The sequence below is a fragment of the Cyrtonyx montezumae genome, unplaced genomic scaffold, assembly GCF_038088225.1.
Source record: "Cyrtonyx montezumae isolate F1298 unplaced genomic scaffold, pur_monq_1.0 scaffold_33, whole genome shotgun sequence".
In the NCBI taxonomy this organism is placed as follows: Eukaryota; Metazoa; Chordata; class Aves; order Galliformes; family Odontophoridae; genus Cyrtonyx; species Cyrtonyx montezumae.
In genome coordinates this window covers 2284584-2301755 of record NW_027072038.1, presented here as the reverse complement: position 1 = coordinate 2301755, position 17172 = coordinate 2284584, and the positions used below count along the sequence as shown (strand labels likewise).

At 42.9% G+C, this 17172-nt stretch overlaps 1 protein-coding gene across 1 annotated transcript in view; it reads left to right on the top strand.

The window, feature by feature from the left end:
- The first annotated feature begins 3611 nt into the window (after positions 1-3611).
- Positions 3612-17172, top strand: part of DOCK5 (dedicator of cytokinesis 5) — a 69855-nt gene continuing 56294 nt past the window's right edge. The window contains exon 1 of the mRNA XM_065745113.1: positions 3612-3741. Coding sequence (XP_065601185.1) covers positions 3699-3741 — 43 coding nt within the window. The 5' untranslated portion in view covers positions 3612-3698. The remainder of the gene's footprint in view (positions 3742-17172) is intronic.

Sequence of the window (17172 nt, the reverse complement as noted above, 5' to 3'; positions counted from 1 at the left end):
GTATGAAAAGTGAAAGTAACATGACATTCTCAGTGCACCAACATATGAACCCTAGTCACCCAAATTGCCTCCGACTTTGACATCAGTCTTGTGGTTTTAATGTGGGATTTATGTAAACAGAGTTAATCTCTGCTGTAAACCTGATGATAATTTAATTACCTATCTCCCTGTTGTTAGGGGCAGAGGAGAACAGGATCCGGACTGTTTGCTACTAACAGCAACACAAGTGATGAAAGATAAATGTTAAAATATATATTAATCTTACATTATATATATATATATATGTAAGATTAATAAAAGCCTTTCCTCAATAAAACCTATTTTCAGAGGTATCTGCAACTTCTTACTCCTTGTGCCCCTAACAGTTGCAAATCATTGTATAACAAATCATTCGACTATCTCCACTTCAGTTAGAAAGAAAAAAAACAACAAAAAGGAACCAGCTCCTCTAGTTAGTGCTTGTCTGTCTTTCATGTTTTGCTCTGTTTTTCATTTGCTGCCAAGAATTTGTTTTACCTGGGCTGGAAAATCCTGGCTCGGTTCAGCCAGCTCAACTATAACGAGAGGAATCTTACAGTAAAATCAAGCTTCTAGGCTGGCACACTCTCGATTAAAGAACCTCCAGCCAAAGGCCTTGGCAGCCACAATGTGGGTCTTCTTTTGAAAACTCATGTCACGGTCTTCCCAACACTTTGCTCCTCTAATATTCTGGCCTCAGATCCAGGCACTTTCCACACATTATCTACTAGATACTCACTGAGTTGCTTCTTTATTTGGGGTGATGCTATGGAAAGCCATTGTTCAGCGTAAGTGAAAAGGAAAGGAAGAAAACTTTACCAGCAAGGAAAGAGAGTTGTGTTGTTTCTTTTTTTCCTCTTACTAAAGAGAAGAGATTTGAACTAAGTTTGAGTGTTAGATGCACGTGGCACCTTGAACTCCAGTGAGTTTGGCTTGAAGTACTGAAGCTTTTACAAGAACACTTCAGGCATTGCTGAAGCAGCACTCCAGGGGTGGGTGGATGGATGGAGAGTTCCCTGGACAGAGAGGAATGCAGGGTGATAAAAGAAAAGCAGCCTCCTTTGCTTCACTTGTTCTGCAAATGGCCACATCCAGACAGACCAGTATCAGATCAGAGGGGCTCGGAACAACCACAACCTCTTTAATTGCTTTGATAGTGTGATTACACTGCTCTTTGTGTTAAGGCCTGGAGTGGTTGCAGTATTAACCTTACGTAAGGAACAAGTGAATCTTCCAGAATAAAAGGATCTCAGAAATATTTAAATACACCTTGCCAACAAGCTTAAGAAGTTGTTAGGTGCCCCCCAAGCTGGACTGGGGCCAGGCCCTGGACAGCACTGTGCAATTCCTGTGAACCCTCAGCTCTCCATGGAAATCCCTACAGGGACTTCACTGAGTGGCATTACTGTATCTTCAGCTCGAGCAACTAAAGGTTTTTATGGGTTAGAACAAGGGCTTCAAGTACGTCTCAGTACAGCATCGGAGACACAGGTGGCTGAGTTTAATTAGGGTTTTTATTAAAAGCAAATAAATCAGTTGCATCTTGCAGATTTCTCTTTCTTATGGCTTGTTCCACGTGCTGTCATACTCTGGAAGCTTCAGGTGCCAAAAATGTATTGAAAGAATGTCTGTATTCCACCTTTAAGCTGCAGTGTTGTGAAGTTCAGTGTCTCAGAAGTAGACACCTGAACAGAGCTGGGAGCATGCGAGTCCTGTTGTGAGCATCCCTTGAGAGCAGAGCAGAACATCATTTCAGAGCAGGGTTTGTATGTCTAGTGGGTGTGATGTGACAGTGCATCACAGCTGGATGAGTAATGTGCTGTGCATGCAACAAAGGCATGGGCTGAGCATCTGACAAGATCAGCAGGTGTTGTTAAAAAGCACAGTTTGTTGTATGCTGGTACTAAGGTGTACAGTGATCTCAAGTGTACTTATGTCGAACGTTTTGGCTGCCAAGGATCAAGGTTATTTGTTGGAGAGTGCAAATTACCAGTAACTAATTCTTATTTATATTTCTCTACCACTTAGAGGCGCCAGTGAAGATGAAGGCAAATTAAATTTAGTAGAAACGTAGATGGGAGAGGCTGTAGTATGGAAAGCTGCTCTGAAGATGCACGAGAAATGCATCTGAGGCTCAAATGAAATGATCTGCCCAGGGCAATGCAGCAGCTGAGCAAAAGAGCTATCCCCACTGCTTCTCACTTGTAATGGAAAATAATGCAAAAAGATGACCTCCCTGGATTTTTGTGCTTCAGCCCAATTAAACAAGTGGTTGTCTTTTCAAACATTCCAAGTGCTTGCTGTTTTCACTGCCTGAGTTGGGCGTACAGCAGAGAGCAGGCACAGTGATCAGATCCTGTTACTCACAACCCCAGGGAGATGATGAGGACTGGGACTTTCTCAGACCCACTCCCATTTTAGACACGATGCTCTGCAAAGAATCTCCCGGTGTGATTTGCAGTGGTGCTGCTTAATGAAAGGGTATAAGCAGTAGGTGTGAGTGCAGCTCTCTGCCCCACCACAGACAGCACAACTTTGGAAAGCAGCCAGTCTGGTTCAGGTCAGAACCTCAGACCTGCACAGCAGGATCCAGGTAGGCGTGCAGCTTCTGTCTCCCTATCGCTGCTTTTATGTCGAGGTGCAGGTCGACATCATCAGGTGCCAGCTCCAACGAGAACACTGTTTTGTTTTGTTTTCTTCTTGTTGTTGTTGTTTTTGCAAAGTGCAGTCTTGTGACCGCTTTTATTTATTTATTCCCCCCCCCCCAGATGCTTGGGATATTTTTAAAATAACCCTTTACCATTATTTTTTTGTGTTTATCATGATTATTTTTTGTGTCTATCGTTATTATTTTTTGTGTCTATCATTATTATTTTGTGTCTATCATTATTATTTTGTGTCTATCATTATTATTTTGTGTCTATCATTACTATTTTGTGTCTATCATTATAACTCTTCATTGTTGTTATCATCACGATCTTTATCACTTTTATTTTTCATGATTTTTTATTTATCTTTTTTATCATTTATCATTTTTCATTTTTTATCTATCACCTTTATTTGTCATTTCATTTATCATTTTTCATTTATCACTTTTCATTTATCATTTACCATTTTTCATTTACCATTTTTCATTTACCATTTTTTATTTATCACGATTTTATTACTATTATAACCCTTTATTATTATTCATTATTATCTATCATTATTTTTCATTATTTTTATTATTTTTCATTATTTTAAATTATTATTTCCATCATCATTATTATTTCCATCATCATCATCATCACCATCATCATTATTACAGTTTTCTTCATCATCATAATCATCATCATTACTATTACTATTTTCTTTTTCTTACTGATTCACGGTTTCATATTAAAAACATCCCTCTAGGATCCCCAGCACCGGCACCCGAGCTCAGCCCGGGGCGGGGCAGGTGCTGCCGGCGGGGCGGGCCGAGCCGTGCCGTGCCGTGCCGTGCCGAGCCGTGCCGAGCCGTGCCGAGCCGCCTCCTCCCCCGCCTCTCCCCTCTCTCTGTACCGCTCAGCGCAGCGGGGAGGCAGCAAAGTTGAGCGCGGCTGCCGGGAAGTTCCGTAGTATGGCGGAGCAGCCCGGGCTGAGGCAGAGCGGCTGAGCCGAGCCGAGCCGAGCCGAGCCGCGGGGAAGCGGCCGCCGGCATGGCCCGCTGGATCCCCACCAAGCGGGAGAAGTACGGGGTCGGTGAGTGCCAGCTCGGACCCCCTGCCCCGTTCCCTTCGCGGAGCTCTCCCGCGCCGTGGCTCCGCTCCCTCTCCCCGCACGGTGCTTCGCTCCCCCGGCGCTGCCTGCCCGCTGCAGCCCCTTGTTTTTTTTCTCCTCCTCCGGTGATTTATCGCCTTTCAACCTCTGCCCCTCTTCCCGTTTTCAAGTTTCGGCTGCGGGTGTTCGCTCTTCGTACCCGCGGGGATAGGAGGCAGCGCTGCGCGTTCAGCTGCCCGCCCTGGGAGCTCCGGAGCTGTGCTCAGGGCTGACCTTTGTGGTTCCGCCCGCGCCGATGCTCCCCTCAGCGCTGTGGCACGGCGGCAGATTGCTGCTCTCCCCATAAGGGGCCGTGGATTGAAGGAGCAGCGACAGGTTACGAGGGAAGCCAGGATTCTGGGTAACGACTTCACTGGGGATGGGGGGCAAATCTGAACTGTGCCGTTTCAGCTTTAAAGAGAGGAGCAGGGCAGGGCTGAGCACCGTGTGCCTGCTGCCCTGTCCTCCTCGTGGCGTTTCAGAGGCGATGTCTGAAGGTTTTCTCGAGGAGGAACCTAACCCAGGGATAAGTTCCCGTTTTCGTGAGAGCATGACACGTTGAAAACCGCACGATTCGGAGCTTGATTGCAAGACCTGGACATAGAACATAAGGCAGGAAACCACTAATGACACAAACAATTCCCTGTAGTTGATTTCAGCTCCTTGTAGATCATTTCAGCAAACGGTGATCTTTTGTGCTTCGTGTTTTCCGGAGTGGACTTTCTGATGCGAGGAGAATTTTCGATTTCATGCTTGCAGAGGATCAGTTCCCTCAGCTGCTCTGGGGTTGGTTGCTCAGTCTGTGGGCTGAGGTGTGAAGAACCCCATCCTGCGCTTTTGCACGTTGAAGTGAATTCATTTCCTAGTGGCTTTGCGAGGAGCCCGCCCGCTTCTTGCAGGACTGCAGGTTTGGTTTGGCTAAATCACTTCTGTGTGCAGCACGATCTTATCGAGGTTCTGGGCTGGTAATAGGGAGGGTGTGGAATATCCTACACCCTGAACTTTGTTTCTTTCAGTGTAGGGAACAGCCTGTTTGTACACAGGAGAGCACGGGTATGTCTTGGTGGGATTACTCTGGATGTCAGGATTAAAAAAGATTGGTATTATAATCGAGCGAACTCTATAGCAGTAATCTGAACGGCTGAGCTAGATATGGGTTTTTTTTATGCTTTTTTTTGTTTTGTTTTTAAAACACACCTTTCCGAGGCTCTTCCACCTGAAGAATGGCCTTGGGCAGTCGGATGAATCAGAGGCACTCCTCTAGCCAACGTTTCTTCTTGCTTCCAGGGTGATTTTTTTTGTGTTGTAGGCCTGAGCCAACTGCCAGTTATGAAAGCTCCTCTCCGCAAAGGGCATTGGATGGTGAGTAAGCAGGGTGGAGAACAAACTACCTCTTCCCTTTTGTTGCCAGCCATAAGATGTGATGGTAGGAAGTCTCCACTTTCGTCTTGGCCAGCTGATCCTTACATCCTCTGGATGTGCTTGTGGGCCCAACTGATGTGGAGCCCATCACTCTGGCCTTAATTTTGTAAAACAACCGATGGGGTTAATCCACAGCCAGCAGGCAGAATTATTTATGCAGCGACAAACTTTGTCAGGCAGTGCTTGATACGTGGTGTTAATGAGTCTTAATTCTGTCAATTTGGTATTCTCAGGCTTGTCACTTCCCCATCTACGGTTGCACCCTGTGCTGTGCGGAAGCGTTGCACTCAGATGTCAATCCTCTTTGCTTTTGTGCATAATTTGACTGTCAGAAATAATAGTAGGGCCTGCTCATCACAAATAGACAGAGGGGCGTATATGGCTGTTTTTAGGGTCTATATTCCAGTCTGTAGAGGGTCTAATTCCACAAGAGTGATGAGAAAATGACCACTATCTTTTCCAGACAGACAGAAATGGACCTAAGCTTTTCTTCCTGATACCTCAGTTTCGAAAAGATGAAGTGGATTGAAAGGAAATCGTGAGCTTCTTGTGCTGATAATCTGCTAATTGAGCTGCCTGTTAGTACCAATTATCAGGTGCTTTAATGAGGGGAATACTACTGACTTGTAAACTATAGACCATCAGAGGGTAAGAGCATCACTATTTAGAGTGTAAGTTGATGGCTGTGAAGTATAAATACAGAAAGATTTTAGAAACAGCAAACACACTGTGATTGTTACCAAGCTGTGCTTTGGAAACTAAAGCAGTTTTTTAAAACACAACCCTGTAAATCATACCAAAACACAAAGAAATTCCAAGAAGTTAACAGTGTGATTCAGTGTCACGTGCCTCATTTTTGCGGTTCAGTTCAGATCTTCTGGATCAGTCTACAGGTTTGTTAATGACGGGGTTCAAATGGGTTTGTTGCTTTCCAGGAGTTTTGTTCTCAGTTGGTTAAATCCAAAGACTTCTGCCTTTAGCATCAGTACTACAGATGGCACGTGGACTGAGTTTGAAACTGCATGCAGCAGAGAGATTGGAAAACATCAAAATTGGAAATTACAGCATCCTAAGGGAAGCATACGTGAGAGGCAAATCACTCTCAGTTCATCACTCCCAATGAATTTTCAGCCCAATTAATGGATTTGGGTTTGGAAGCTCAGCTTCATTTCTGACCTTGTCATCTGAAGGATAGCTGGCTTGATGAAAGGGCATTATTATGAGCCCACAAAAACTTCAGTGGTCAGTGAGGTGTACCAGTGATTTCTGTGTTTTAGTAATCTTTAGACTCTTAGCTAAATCGTAGTCATGTTTTATTTAGAAAACTTTGGGTTGGAGGGAAGCTGATCAAACAAAGCTGTTCTGCAGCTCTGTAGAAAGTATTGGGGTTCATCTGGTGCATTGTAAAGGAAAGAAAAAGACTGATAAACTTTAGAGTAGCTTTCTTTCCCAAGCTTTCTCTGCCTCTTCACCTCCCATTCCGTGGGTGTCTGTGTTGCATTTCAACTCTACACATGCATGGGTGGCTCTTCTTCGAGGGGATGGTTTGTTTTGACCCGGGTCCAAAAGAAGCATGGCCATTTGCTGTGGCTAAAATACCTTAGCTGTGTTACTGATAGAAACTACCTGTTACAGGCACAGATAGCAGCATTTCATTTGCTATCTATGATCTTTTTTTTTTTTTTGAGAGAGAGAGGTTGGTGGGGGGGGCATCAAATTGATTCTTTTTTTTTTTTTGTAAACTGACAGGTAATTACCCCTAGTAGTTATTAGTGACCTTTTAAACTCATTATATTTCTCCCTCCTGGAAGGAGCAGCACATAGGACTATTCTTGTTGCAAAGAAGTATTTACTCTGTTGAAATACCATGTGGTGGTTGAGTTACAATCAGCTGCGTCATCTCTTAGGAATGGCAGTAATTTTTCAAATGTAAACCAGTGCCTGCCAGCTACAGTTGTGATTTATGTGAGCAGAAATGCAAAGGATCAGGGAGGAAGAGAGAGTGCTTCAGAATAAGATTTTCTTACTAATGGTTTGATTTGTGATAACTTCTGATGTGTTTGGCCATCAGGTATTGGGCTTCGTGTTTGAGCTTCATATATCTTCTGCAGAGTTACCTTGAAATACAGTCTGTGATCAAAGGAGTTTCGCTGTCGAATAGTAGTACTTCATGTCAAATTAGAGCAAATGTCATCTGTGTTTCAACTTGCTGCTTGCTGTGTGCTGCCCTATCTGCAGACTGCTGCTGATTTGAACTGTTAAGTGCACTGTGTGGTGTTCCTGTGCCTGAGAAGGGCTCCAGAAGGATGCGCATACAAAAGGCCCAGATTAAGAAACACTCCTTTACCTTTTTTCAGAAAGCATGCTTAAGGATCTTGAACTAGAAATTCAGAACTGCATCAGGTCAGCTGCACGTGAGATGTTGCTTTCAGAGAGAGAAGGAAGAGGAGCTATACATTTAAATTATTGCAAACCCCTGCGTGAATATTATCCTTCAGCTTAAGGCTTATTTTGATGTATGCTGATCAGTTAGTGATAAACAGAACTGAAGGGCTGTTCACTGCCGTGCGGACAGTGACATACTCTTTCATTCAAACTCATTCATTGCACTGTTTGCTAACAAGCTGATCTGAAACGTTTTTAACTTTTTTTCTTGCAAGCTCTCAGGCTCAGTGTTCTCACGCTGTCCTTCCTGATTTCTGCAATGTGAAGTTACAGCCTTCCAGTGGCTTTCACTCATTGAAAAATAAACTTGCGTGCTTCGAGATTTGTTTGTACGTGCATTCTTCTCTTCTGCGTGTCTCTGAAAGGAACTTCCTCTGTGCTAAATCAGTAAAAGAGGAGTCTACATGTGTATCCAGTACGTGGGAAGTCTTGATGTAGAGGAGTCTGGGAGAGTGGGTGCTGCTGGAGAATGGAGGGAGGGAGCTCAAACTCTAGCTCGGTAGAAATGTTGTGTTACCACAACAGAATGGCTCAGCTATGCATCTCCAGAAGGATGGATTCTTTTAATTGAGTTTCTCAGTTTACTTGCTGTGTCTAAAATTTATTTGGTGTGTAAGTTGACTGTATGACTTATTGCTCCCAGACTCCTTCATCCTTTTTGTTAATCCATGTTAGCCTGAATCTGTCTTCTCTTGCTTTTGGTGAATATTCTGTTTGCTAAGTAGTTCCTCGTGAAACCAATCCTGTGGACTTCAGAGGCATTGCAAACAAGAACAGGACTTGTAACCAACCATTCCTTGGCTTGTTCTTACTTTGAAGAGTAGATGTAGTATTTCTGCAAGTGTCTTGTGACTTTTGGGCACTTAAGTTCTTTGATATCCAGCTTGAAACACGACTACTAGTCTTGATTTTCAGGGTCTGTTCATCTGGTTCATTTCTTAACAGTGAACAAGCCTCCAGATCTGCTCTTGTGGGGCATCCCAAAAGGCCACATGCCTTCAAGGGCTTTTGTTGAGCTGTCTTCTATTAATTAGGTGCCAGCCTAATAGTTCAGAGGTGTAGCAGGCTGTACATATTAGTGGCATGTCTACTAGTGGTGACTGCAATTTCACAGTGGTTTCTTGCATATTCTTATAGATCTTTTGCTGTGGGGCTTTGTTTGCTAGCACAAACGCAGTTAGGAACTAAGGCAATTAAAAAGTTAAAACAATTTCATAAATTGGTAAAATTTCAACCAATAGCATATCGATCAAGAAGGGATTAAGGAAAAATAATGTTTTCACGTCACTGAAAAGCTGGAAAGCATATGGCAGAAGTTTGCCAAAGCTCCTTTAATTTGAATCAGCTTTTCTGTTGCCAGTTAACTTGTACTTAACTTGAGTGATAGGATATTTCTTTGAGTTGTTGCTTTTTTGGGAAAAGATGCTGTATATGGTTAGATGCAAACATGGCCAAGTGTAAAACTGCCTTATTCTGAAGTTGTAAATGCTTTTATCCCCTTGCTACCATGTGAAAACTGTGCTTTCACATCCACTGCATCTCATTTATTGCAGAATGCTTAAAATAATGTAATTAATTTTGATGCATTTGCCAGGAAAACTGCACTAATAGAAACTGGAGCATAAATAGGAATTGCTGGACAGCTTGAGAGGTAGAAAGTTCATAGTTGGCTTCAAAGACTGAAGAAGTTAAAAGAGCTCAGGTTGGGCCAATTGCAAATACAATTTTTCTGCCTAAATGATAAAAAAAAGTCTTTTTGGTGCAGTACAGACTGTACCTCCTAGAAGGATCTCCCAGGAGTAGAGGGGGGAATGCTGCGTAGAGGATGACTTGTTCTGGCTGCCTCTCAAACCTCTTGGATAGGAGTCTGCATGTCAGAATGGTTCTAAAGTAGTTGTGATTGTTCCAAGGAGAGTCTTTATCCACTTACACTCAAATTTTTGGAGGTGTTGCTGCAATGGAAGTGGACCTTGGTTTGGAAAGTGCTGAATCTGGCCAAAATGTTCATTGAGGTCCAGTGGAATAGTAATGATTTCATGCTCTTGGGAAGCCTGGTACCTTGATCCTCCTCAGTAATAAAACAGTTTAGCTGTAAAGTTCTAATAAGGTTTCAGAATGTCTTAACGAGTGGCTGGGTTGTTCAGAAAGCATTTTTTTACTTTGTGCTTTTGTTTATTTGTTCTTTGTAGAAGTAGTTAGCTTACATTAAGAATAGGCTACAGAAGGAATAAGGCTGTATTCTTGCCACACTTAAATTCTCGGTTCTCTGGCACTGCAATGGGAGCTTTAGGCTGCACAGTGATAGAGTTTAATGTACAGGAATATAATAACATTAGAAAATGAATGGAAGGCTGTTGTACATGGTACCTGATTCCAAATTCAACTTGTGCAGTGTAATTATGATTGATCTGCTTGCAGGAAAGTTGGGAGATGCTTATTCTTCCTTCCTTCTTTTTTTTTTTAATTTTTTTTGACAACAAAGGGATCAATATTCAAGCATGCAATTGTTTTAGTCTTTTTCCTTGCTTGTAATGTAAATCCAAAACTTCCTGTCACTCATGTCACCGTTATGCCTCTGTTTTCCATTTGTTTGTCACCTGATACATGTGGCAAGATGGGATGCTTGGGATGGAAGGTCTCTGGCAATGAGGAGCTGTGCATCTCACCATGCTGTGTCAGTTCCCTGTGTGGGCCCTGGGTTTTGTACATGTGAATCAATGAAACTACAGGCATCCATTATGGGAGAGTGCTCTGTTGTGAAGCCCAAATGGAATGGGAAGTGCTGAAGGTACAGACACCAACTGAAATCCCTCTGGTTATCCCTATTAGAAACACTGCTTGTGTTAGTCCTGCCAGCATGACATAGATCAGGAGAGCCTGCACAGAGGTGCTGTCTGCTGGCAGCAGAGAGATTTTTGGCAGCATGTCCTCTTTCTTGAAATAGAGAAGGCTGAGCCGTGCTACGAATTCATCTCATGCAAATTGTGGCAGAGCTCGTCTGTCTCTTCCTGAGCTCATAGATGGAAAGGGGAAGCTATCAGAGGCCTAGGAACACTCGTACACAAATTTGCATGTCTTCCTGGTGAGTTGGGCTTGCAGCTTGGGGAGTCGAATCCCTTAGCTTTTTTCTCCCTGTGAGTCTCTCAGCTTGAGTTCAGAGTCGCTTTGTGTAGGTGTGATGCCAGCAAGAGACAATGCTGAAGTTTTAACTCAATTGAACTTCATGGTGAAGACGAGCCTGTAGGCACACTTGGACTCTGTGCTCAAGTGTTTTACTCGTTAGATCTCTTCTCATCTCTGTCCTCACTCCCTCTGGAAGTTATGCATACAGTGAAAACTCATTAGATAGCAACACTCCGTTTTGTACAGTAGTATTTCCAAGTTCTCTTTTTCTTTCCTTTGATGTTTTGCCCAGTAAGATCTAGGACAGTAATTTAAAGCCAGTGGCAAATTTGCTTAATTCTTTTGAAAGTGCCTCACGCTTTCAAGTTGGGAATTAGCTGAGTGGACCCATTTATCAAGTGATGGCTTTGGTGTTGGGTTTTTTGTTGTTGTTTCTACACATCTGCTTGAAAACTTTGTTTCAAAAGTAATGAAGTGCTCCTGTAATTTCTGTGTCTATAGGGAAGTTGCAAAGTTGAAGGATCGGAGGAAAAAGAAAGAGTTATTACAGACAGACTTTGTAAAATTCATTTGCAGTTGTATGGGATTGTAAATGAGTGTTTGTTTCACAGACAGTGAAAACAGAAACATTCAAAATCTGAGGGCTTAAAACCTCTGCTAGATATGTGCAGTCATTAGAATTGGAGTTAAGTACCACTGTGAGCAGAAGGCTGTTGGTATGAACCCCCTGTTTTGCAGTTCATCCCCAGTGCTGAGGTGCCTATTCTCTTCCAAGTCACTCCAAAACAGAAAGTACAGAGAATATACATAATACTTTTGGTTTTATTGAACTCTTGTGATACCTGTAGGCTAACCTGAATGTAAACCAGACTCTGGTGCAGTTCAAGCCAGTGGCAAAAACTGTTGATTTTTGTGGTCGCGTGAGAGATGAAACGAGGTTATAATGAATGCTCTGAAGGACAAGACTATGATTTGATATATTTTTGGGATCTTTCAGGCTAGGTCCTATGGCTTGGATTTCAAAGAAGTGAAATAAACCTGCAGGGCTGGGAAGATGTGCACCTTAAAATAATATTGAGCACTCTTTAACATCGTAAGATCTGTAGGTCCTGTGGTGTCTAGTTCTTCTGTCTCATGAACAGATGGAAAGGAGCAGTTTGTCTTGCATCCTGCATCTTGGAAGTGTCTGCTGCCATGAAAACAGTTGAATGCATATCTTGGTAAAGGAAAGAAGTGATTAATACTGATGTATAGATGTGTTCTGTGAAGGGAAAGCTTGTGGAAGGTACAGCTTTGATAGCACTGGGTTAGGAATTTCTCCATAGTGCAGCAGTAGTTACGACATTGGCAGCTGTTGCAGCACCTTTTGGAACTGAGTACCACTCAAATTAAAATGGCATTTTGGAGTCAATATCTTCTTTTCTAACCTTGTCAGCTAAAGGATAGTTGGCTTGATGAACGAGCAAGATCCTCTGGCAGCTGGATGTTGAACCACGAAGTCATGGACCACCTTCCATTCCCAACAAACCACACTGTCATCTTTATGCACTTGGGCATGAGTGCCAGGTTGGCTACTCCTGCATGTGCTCATTCCAATGGACACAGACATGCTATTGCAGTGTTACATCTGCCCACAGTGATGTAGCATGTCATAATGCTATAGCCAGTGCTTTGCAGTCTTGCTCTGCTAACCACTGATAGAAAAGAAAGCCCAGGAAAGTCACTATTACTCTGAAAACTGACTCTTGGAAGTCTTGTCAGTATAACTGGGGGTATCTGAATGGTTCAGGTCACAGAAGCAGCTTCGGTGGGGTAGCTCTACCCCAGCGTGCTTACAGAGAAGCAAAACAGCTTATGCTGAGATGACATTATTGTTTGGTATCCAAATAAGCATTATGTTGTTATATCTCTGTCCTTGATTGCAGTATAGGTGTACCACAAGAACAGAATATCCTTTATTTTCAGGCAGCTACTGTGGTATAAACAATTTACTATAAATAATTGAAGAGGAGTAATGGGAATTCAGTAGACACAAAAAGATGAAGATTATTTCTTTATATTTGTCTTTTCTTCGGTGGTTCTGAATTAGTTTGTCCGATCTGAAGCTGCTAAGAAGCTTGAATTAGAATACATGGGCTAATTTGTCTTTGGATCTGCCACTTGCTACAGAGTATTGCTGTGGTACGGTGTGTGGTTTTAGTTGGTAAAGTTGAAAGCAGTAAGAGGTCATTAGATTTTATTATTAATCCTTCTGGAACGCTGGTGTAGTGCTTGTGAAGCCATTCCTTTTCCCATGGGCTGAGGTTGTTAAGTTGGGTTTCTGCAAAACAGACTTTTAAGAGATTAAACCATTGATCCTGGCATATGATCCACAGTCTGTGGTGGGGTGAGAAGGGAATATCCCAATGCTGATGATCACTGGACTAAAAGAGAAAATCTTTCCCTGTCCCAGTCTGGCAGTCGGGCTGTTTGTGCAGGGCAGATCTAAGCCTTAAATTATTAGTCTTAGCATGCTATGCAACTACAGTCACGTTTTTCTGACACTGGCAGGTGAGCAGCTACCACTGTTTTTTGGATTTGGTTATTGGCATAGTCTTGGAATTGAATTCTGAGCATTAGAAACATGTTGAGGACTGTGTGAATCCTCTTGCTATCTTACAGTTCTCAAAAGAAAGGAAATAATAAAGAAATGGAGAGCTATAGAATTCAGCTTAGGCCGTCCCGTGTTCTCCAGCTCTACCTTGTGTAATTTCTCAGTTGATTAGTGCTCATTTTTAAGCTAACTCGGACTGATTTCATGAATGAGTAAAGATCCTTCCAAATGGATTCATGTGTGTGAGGTCAACCTTTGAACAATAAGTGTGCAGGATGTTGAAAGCCCACCTCTAGCTCATGAGGTGGTTTACTCTGAAGCCTAATGATGGCTGATAATGAAGGCATTCCTATCCAAATAATACCATTCTTGTGAATTATTTGAATTCAGAGTGCTCAGCGTTCACTCAGAACTTTGCCAAATTGAGTCTGAATGTCGACATCAATTGATTCAGGAGTAGTCATTTTTTGCATAACAATGTGTATGCTTCATAGTGTTCAACCACATCTTACTTTTTTTTTTGAATGTCTGACATATAAATCTTAATTATGCTATTTTCAAGTCTTCAGACACAAATTCCTGGGTAGTTACAAGAAAGTTTTTGCTCAAACATCAAAAAGCCTTTGTTCCCAATAAGAATTAATTCCTTGGGCAGTTCCTTGTTTTTAAATAAAGCCACTGTTTTTTTGGATATGTCTTGGCAACAGGCAGCATACCAAGCTTCTCCGAGTGGGGCTGTCCAGCCTAAATGCCACTTCTTAACACAGGGCTGTTGCAGCATAAAAGCACATACTTCTGTTTCCGTACAGTAGTTTTTGACTCCTCCGTTGAAAGATGCAGTGAGATGAAGTCTGGTTATTGCTCCAGCGCTGAATGCGATTCTTTGTTCAGAGGAAGCAAGGCACAGCCCTCTCCTATCAGATAGTGGTGAGGGCAGGCTTCAGAGAAGTGGTATTTGGAAGCTGTTATCGTGTCTTTGTAATGGGTGGAGGGGTGGTTATTTTGAGCCAAGTAAGAGATAATGAATCTTGCAGTGGTTTGTGCTTTCCAGGTCAGTAATCCATGTTTCAAATAACCAAGTTTCTCTACTTTGAATTATACACAGAATGGTACGTGACAGTTTCTGCCTCCATCATTTCAGTTTCAGACACTATAGCGAAGCTTCCCCTTTAGAATGAGTTATGGTCTTAGGGTTAAAATGTGTCGAGGAATTAATAGTTGGTTTTCATCTTTAATAGCTATCTTCAGATTAATTGCATGTGCTGTTCAGTTTTTTTTGGGGTTTTTTTTTGTGTCTTCAGTTTCTCTTCACTTAAAAAGAGAACTACTGCTACCTGCCTAACGTGTGTTGGTGTTGTCATCTGAAATAAATAGCATTAGTGCAAGAGATCCCTTATACTCTGGCTCTTCAAATGAGGCCAGGTATGTCTGTGGCACTGGAGCTGGCTGCGTTGCCACCTTCCTCCAAATGGCTGTTGCTGATGGGAGCTGAAGGAGTGAGCCTGACACTGAAATATCTGCCAAAACCGTATGTGTAATGGTGCTTTGCCTGGTTTTCTGCATGATACCAAGGCTTCTTTCTGTTCAGGAATATGCTCTGATTAATGGGGTGCTGGTTATGGCTGCTGGGTGATGTTCAAACACCGAACAGCCTGTCGCACCATCCAGCCCTCGCTGTTGCACAATGCTGGTGGAGTTCCTCCTGGTCTGTTTTGGGGATTTGCCTTCTGCCCTCAAGCATGAAAATTGCTTCTCCTTATCTTCACCTACATAACTCCGGCTGCTGTCATCAGCCATAAAGGTATTTGCTGCCCTCTTCAAACCAGCACTAGTGCTTGCTGCTCTGCCCTTCCCTGCCAATGCAGTGCAAGCTGAAGAAAATAGTTCTTAAACTTACTTTCTGCTAAACAAACTCCTTCACAAGAATGAAATAATGCCATACGTTGCCTGTAGTGCAAAGGCTGTTGAAACAAACCCAATACCTCTTACAGATCACGATTTCTTTCTCTGTCTCTTTCTTCAGCATAAATTTATTAAGACTTCAGTGCTGCTTTTCTTTCTGGATAATAAGAGGAGCAATTACTGTTCTAAAGTAAATTTCAAAGGACAAAATCTCAGCAAGCTTAGCTTGAAGGGAAAACACTTAGGTTCTGATATTCCTACAAATTCTGGGGGAAAAAGTCATTTATTTCTCCCCTTCTTTCCACGCAGTCAGGATTTTATGGGCAGGTTTGTTATTTTTTCATGCTACAACCACGTTTGTTATGTGCAGCTTCCTTTCTCTTTCAAGTTGAAAAGAGGTCAGATTAAATACACATGATGAAGAAGAGGCTAACCAGTTCAAATAGCTGCGGATGGACTGTTTCAGAGGGGGCTGACATGAAGCAGCAGGAAGCATCAGTTGCAAACAGCAAAGCTCCCAGGGAAAATATGCCAGCAATTTGTCTTTTATAACCTTGCACATAACCGTTGGGTAAAAGTTTTTTATGTACACTGGCCCTCTGTTCTTGTTTGATCCAATCTAGCAAAGCGAGATGCTACAAATCTTGCTTTTCTTTGATGTACAGTGGTGAAAGCATGTTCCTTTGGCTTATAAATGCTCTGTCTTGGGATGGGAAATCTTCCATGGGAAGCAGGGGGAGGGAAGGAGCTGCAATGGCTCTTTCTCTCGTGGCTGTTGTGTTCTCTGAGGGGAAGAGAGCTGTGCTGCTTCTCCTTCTTCTTGTGCTCTTGGCTTTTGAATTAACTGTCTGTGCTTTCCAAAGAAAGGCTGCTCTGATGCCCGCCCACCTTTCTGTTGGATGCTTGCTGCTGCTCAGACTGCTTTTGTCCAGTGCTGAAGTGGCACTTAATGGAAAAATACAGACTTGAATTTATATAATGTCTGTCTGTCCCCAAGAAACCCAAGGCATTTGGAAATCCTGTATAAGAATCCCTGTATATATAAGCACATGTGCATTCCTGAAAAGCAGAGTGCAGCCATGAAACCAGAATTCAAAACAGTGTTTAAAGACAGAAAGTGAGGCAGCCTAGTTGTAGCCACGGGAGGAAACTGCAGTGGACAGAATGTAATCAGCTGAGCTGGAAATTGGCTAAGGTGCTGTGCTTTGGATCGCTTAACTCTGACAGCAACAGAGGATTGTCAGTGTCTGTCCATAGACTCAATGCTTGGGCTCCATGTGGGGAACGACACCTCCCGAGCACTGCAGGATCCCTATCTAGGATGCCTGGGTGGTTTTCCTGCTGCTTTCTACTGCACGAGGTTCGGTGCTGTCCCATCCAGCCCTGCTTTGCAGGCGTGATTTGGCAGGGTTACTGCAGCAGGAGGCATAGCCGAAGGGAGTTTGCTCTCCTTCAGGTTGGGCACTGCATTTTTATGCTGACCTCTGCAAATCCTCGCAGAATTATTCACTGCATCCTGCAGAATGGTTTCTTTTTAACTGAGTTGTGTTCAACGTTAACCAGTTCTTCTCTCCAATTAATTTATGGTCTCTGTGTCTGTTAGTACGTGCCAGCGCTCAATGGAATACTCTGATCTACTCCTGTATGTGTTTGCGTTTGACTTTGCCCTTGAACATCATACAAGTTTTTCTGCTAAAATATTGATGGAAGTTTCTACTTCTGGGCCTTTTCTGGGGCCTTTTTGGTGTCTGAACTGAATATCCAGCTCAGCAGCCCGTTCTGATTATCTTGGCTTATGGCTCTGCTGTGGGGAGGGAGGGGAAAATTGGAGTAGGAGCAAAAGTCCAGTAACACACCCGTAACCCTCTGGATGATGATGATGATGTCAT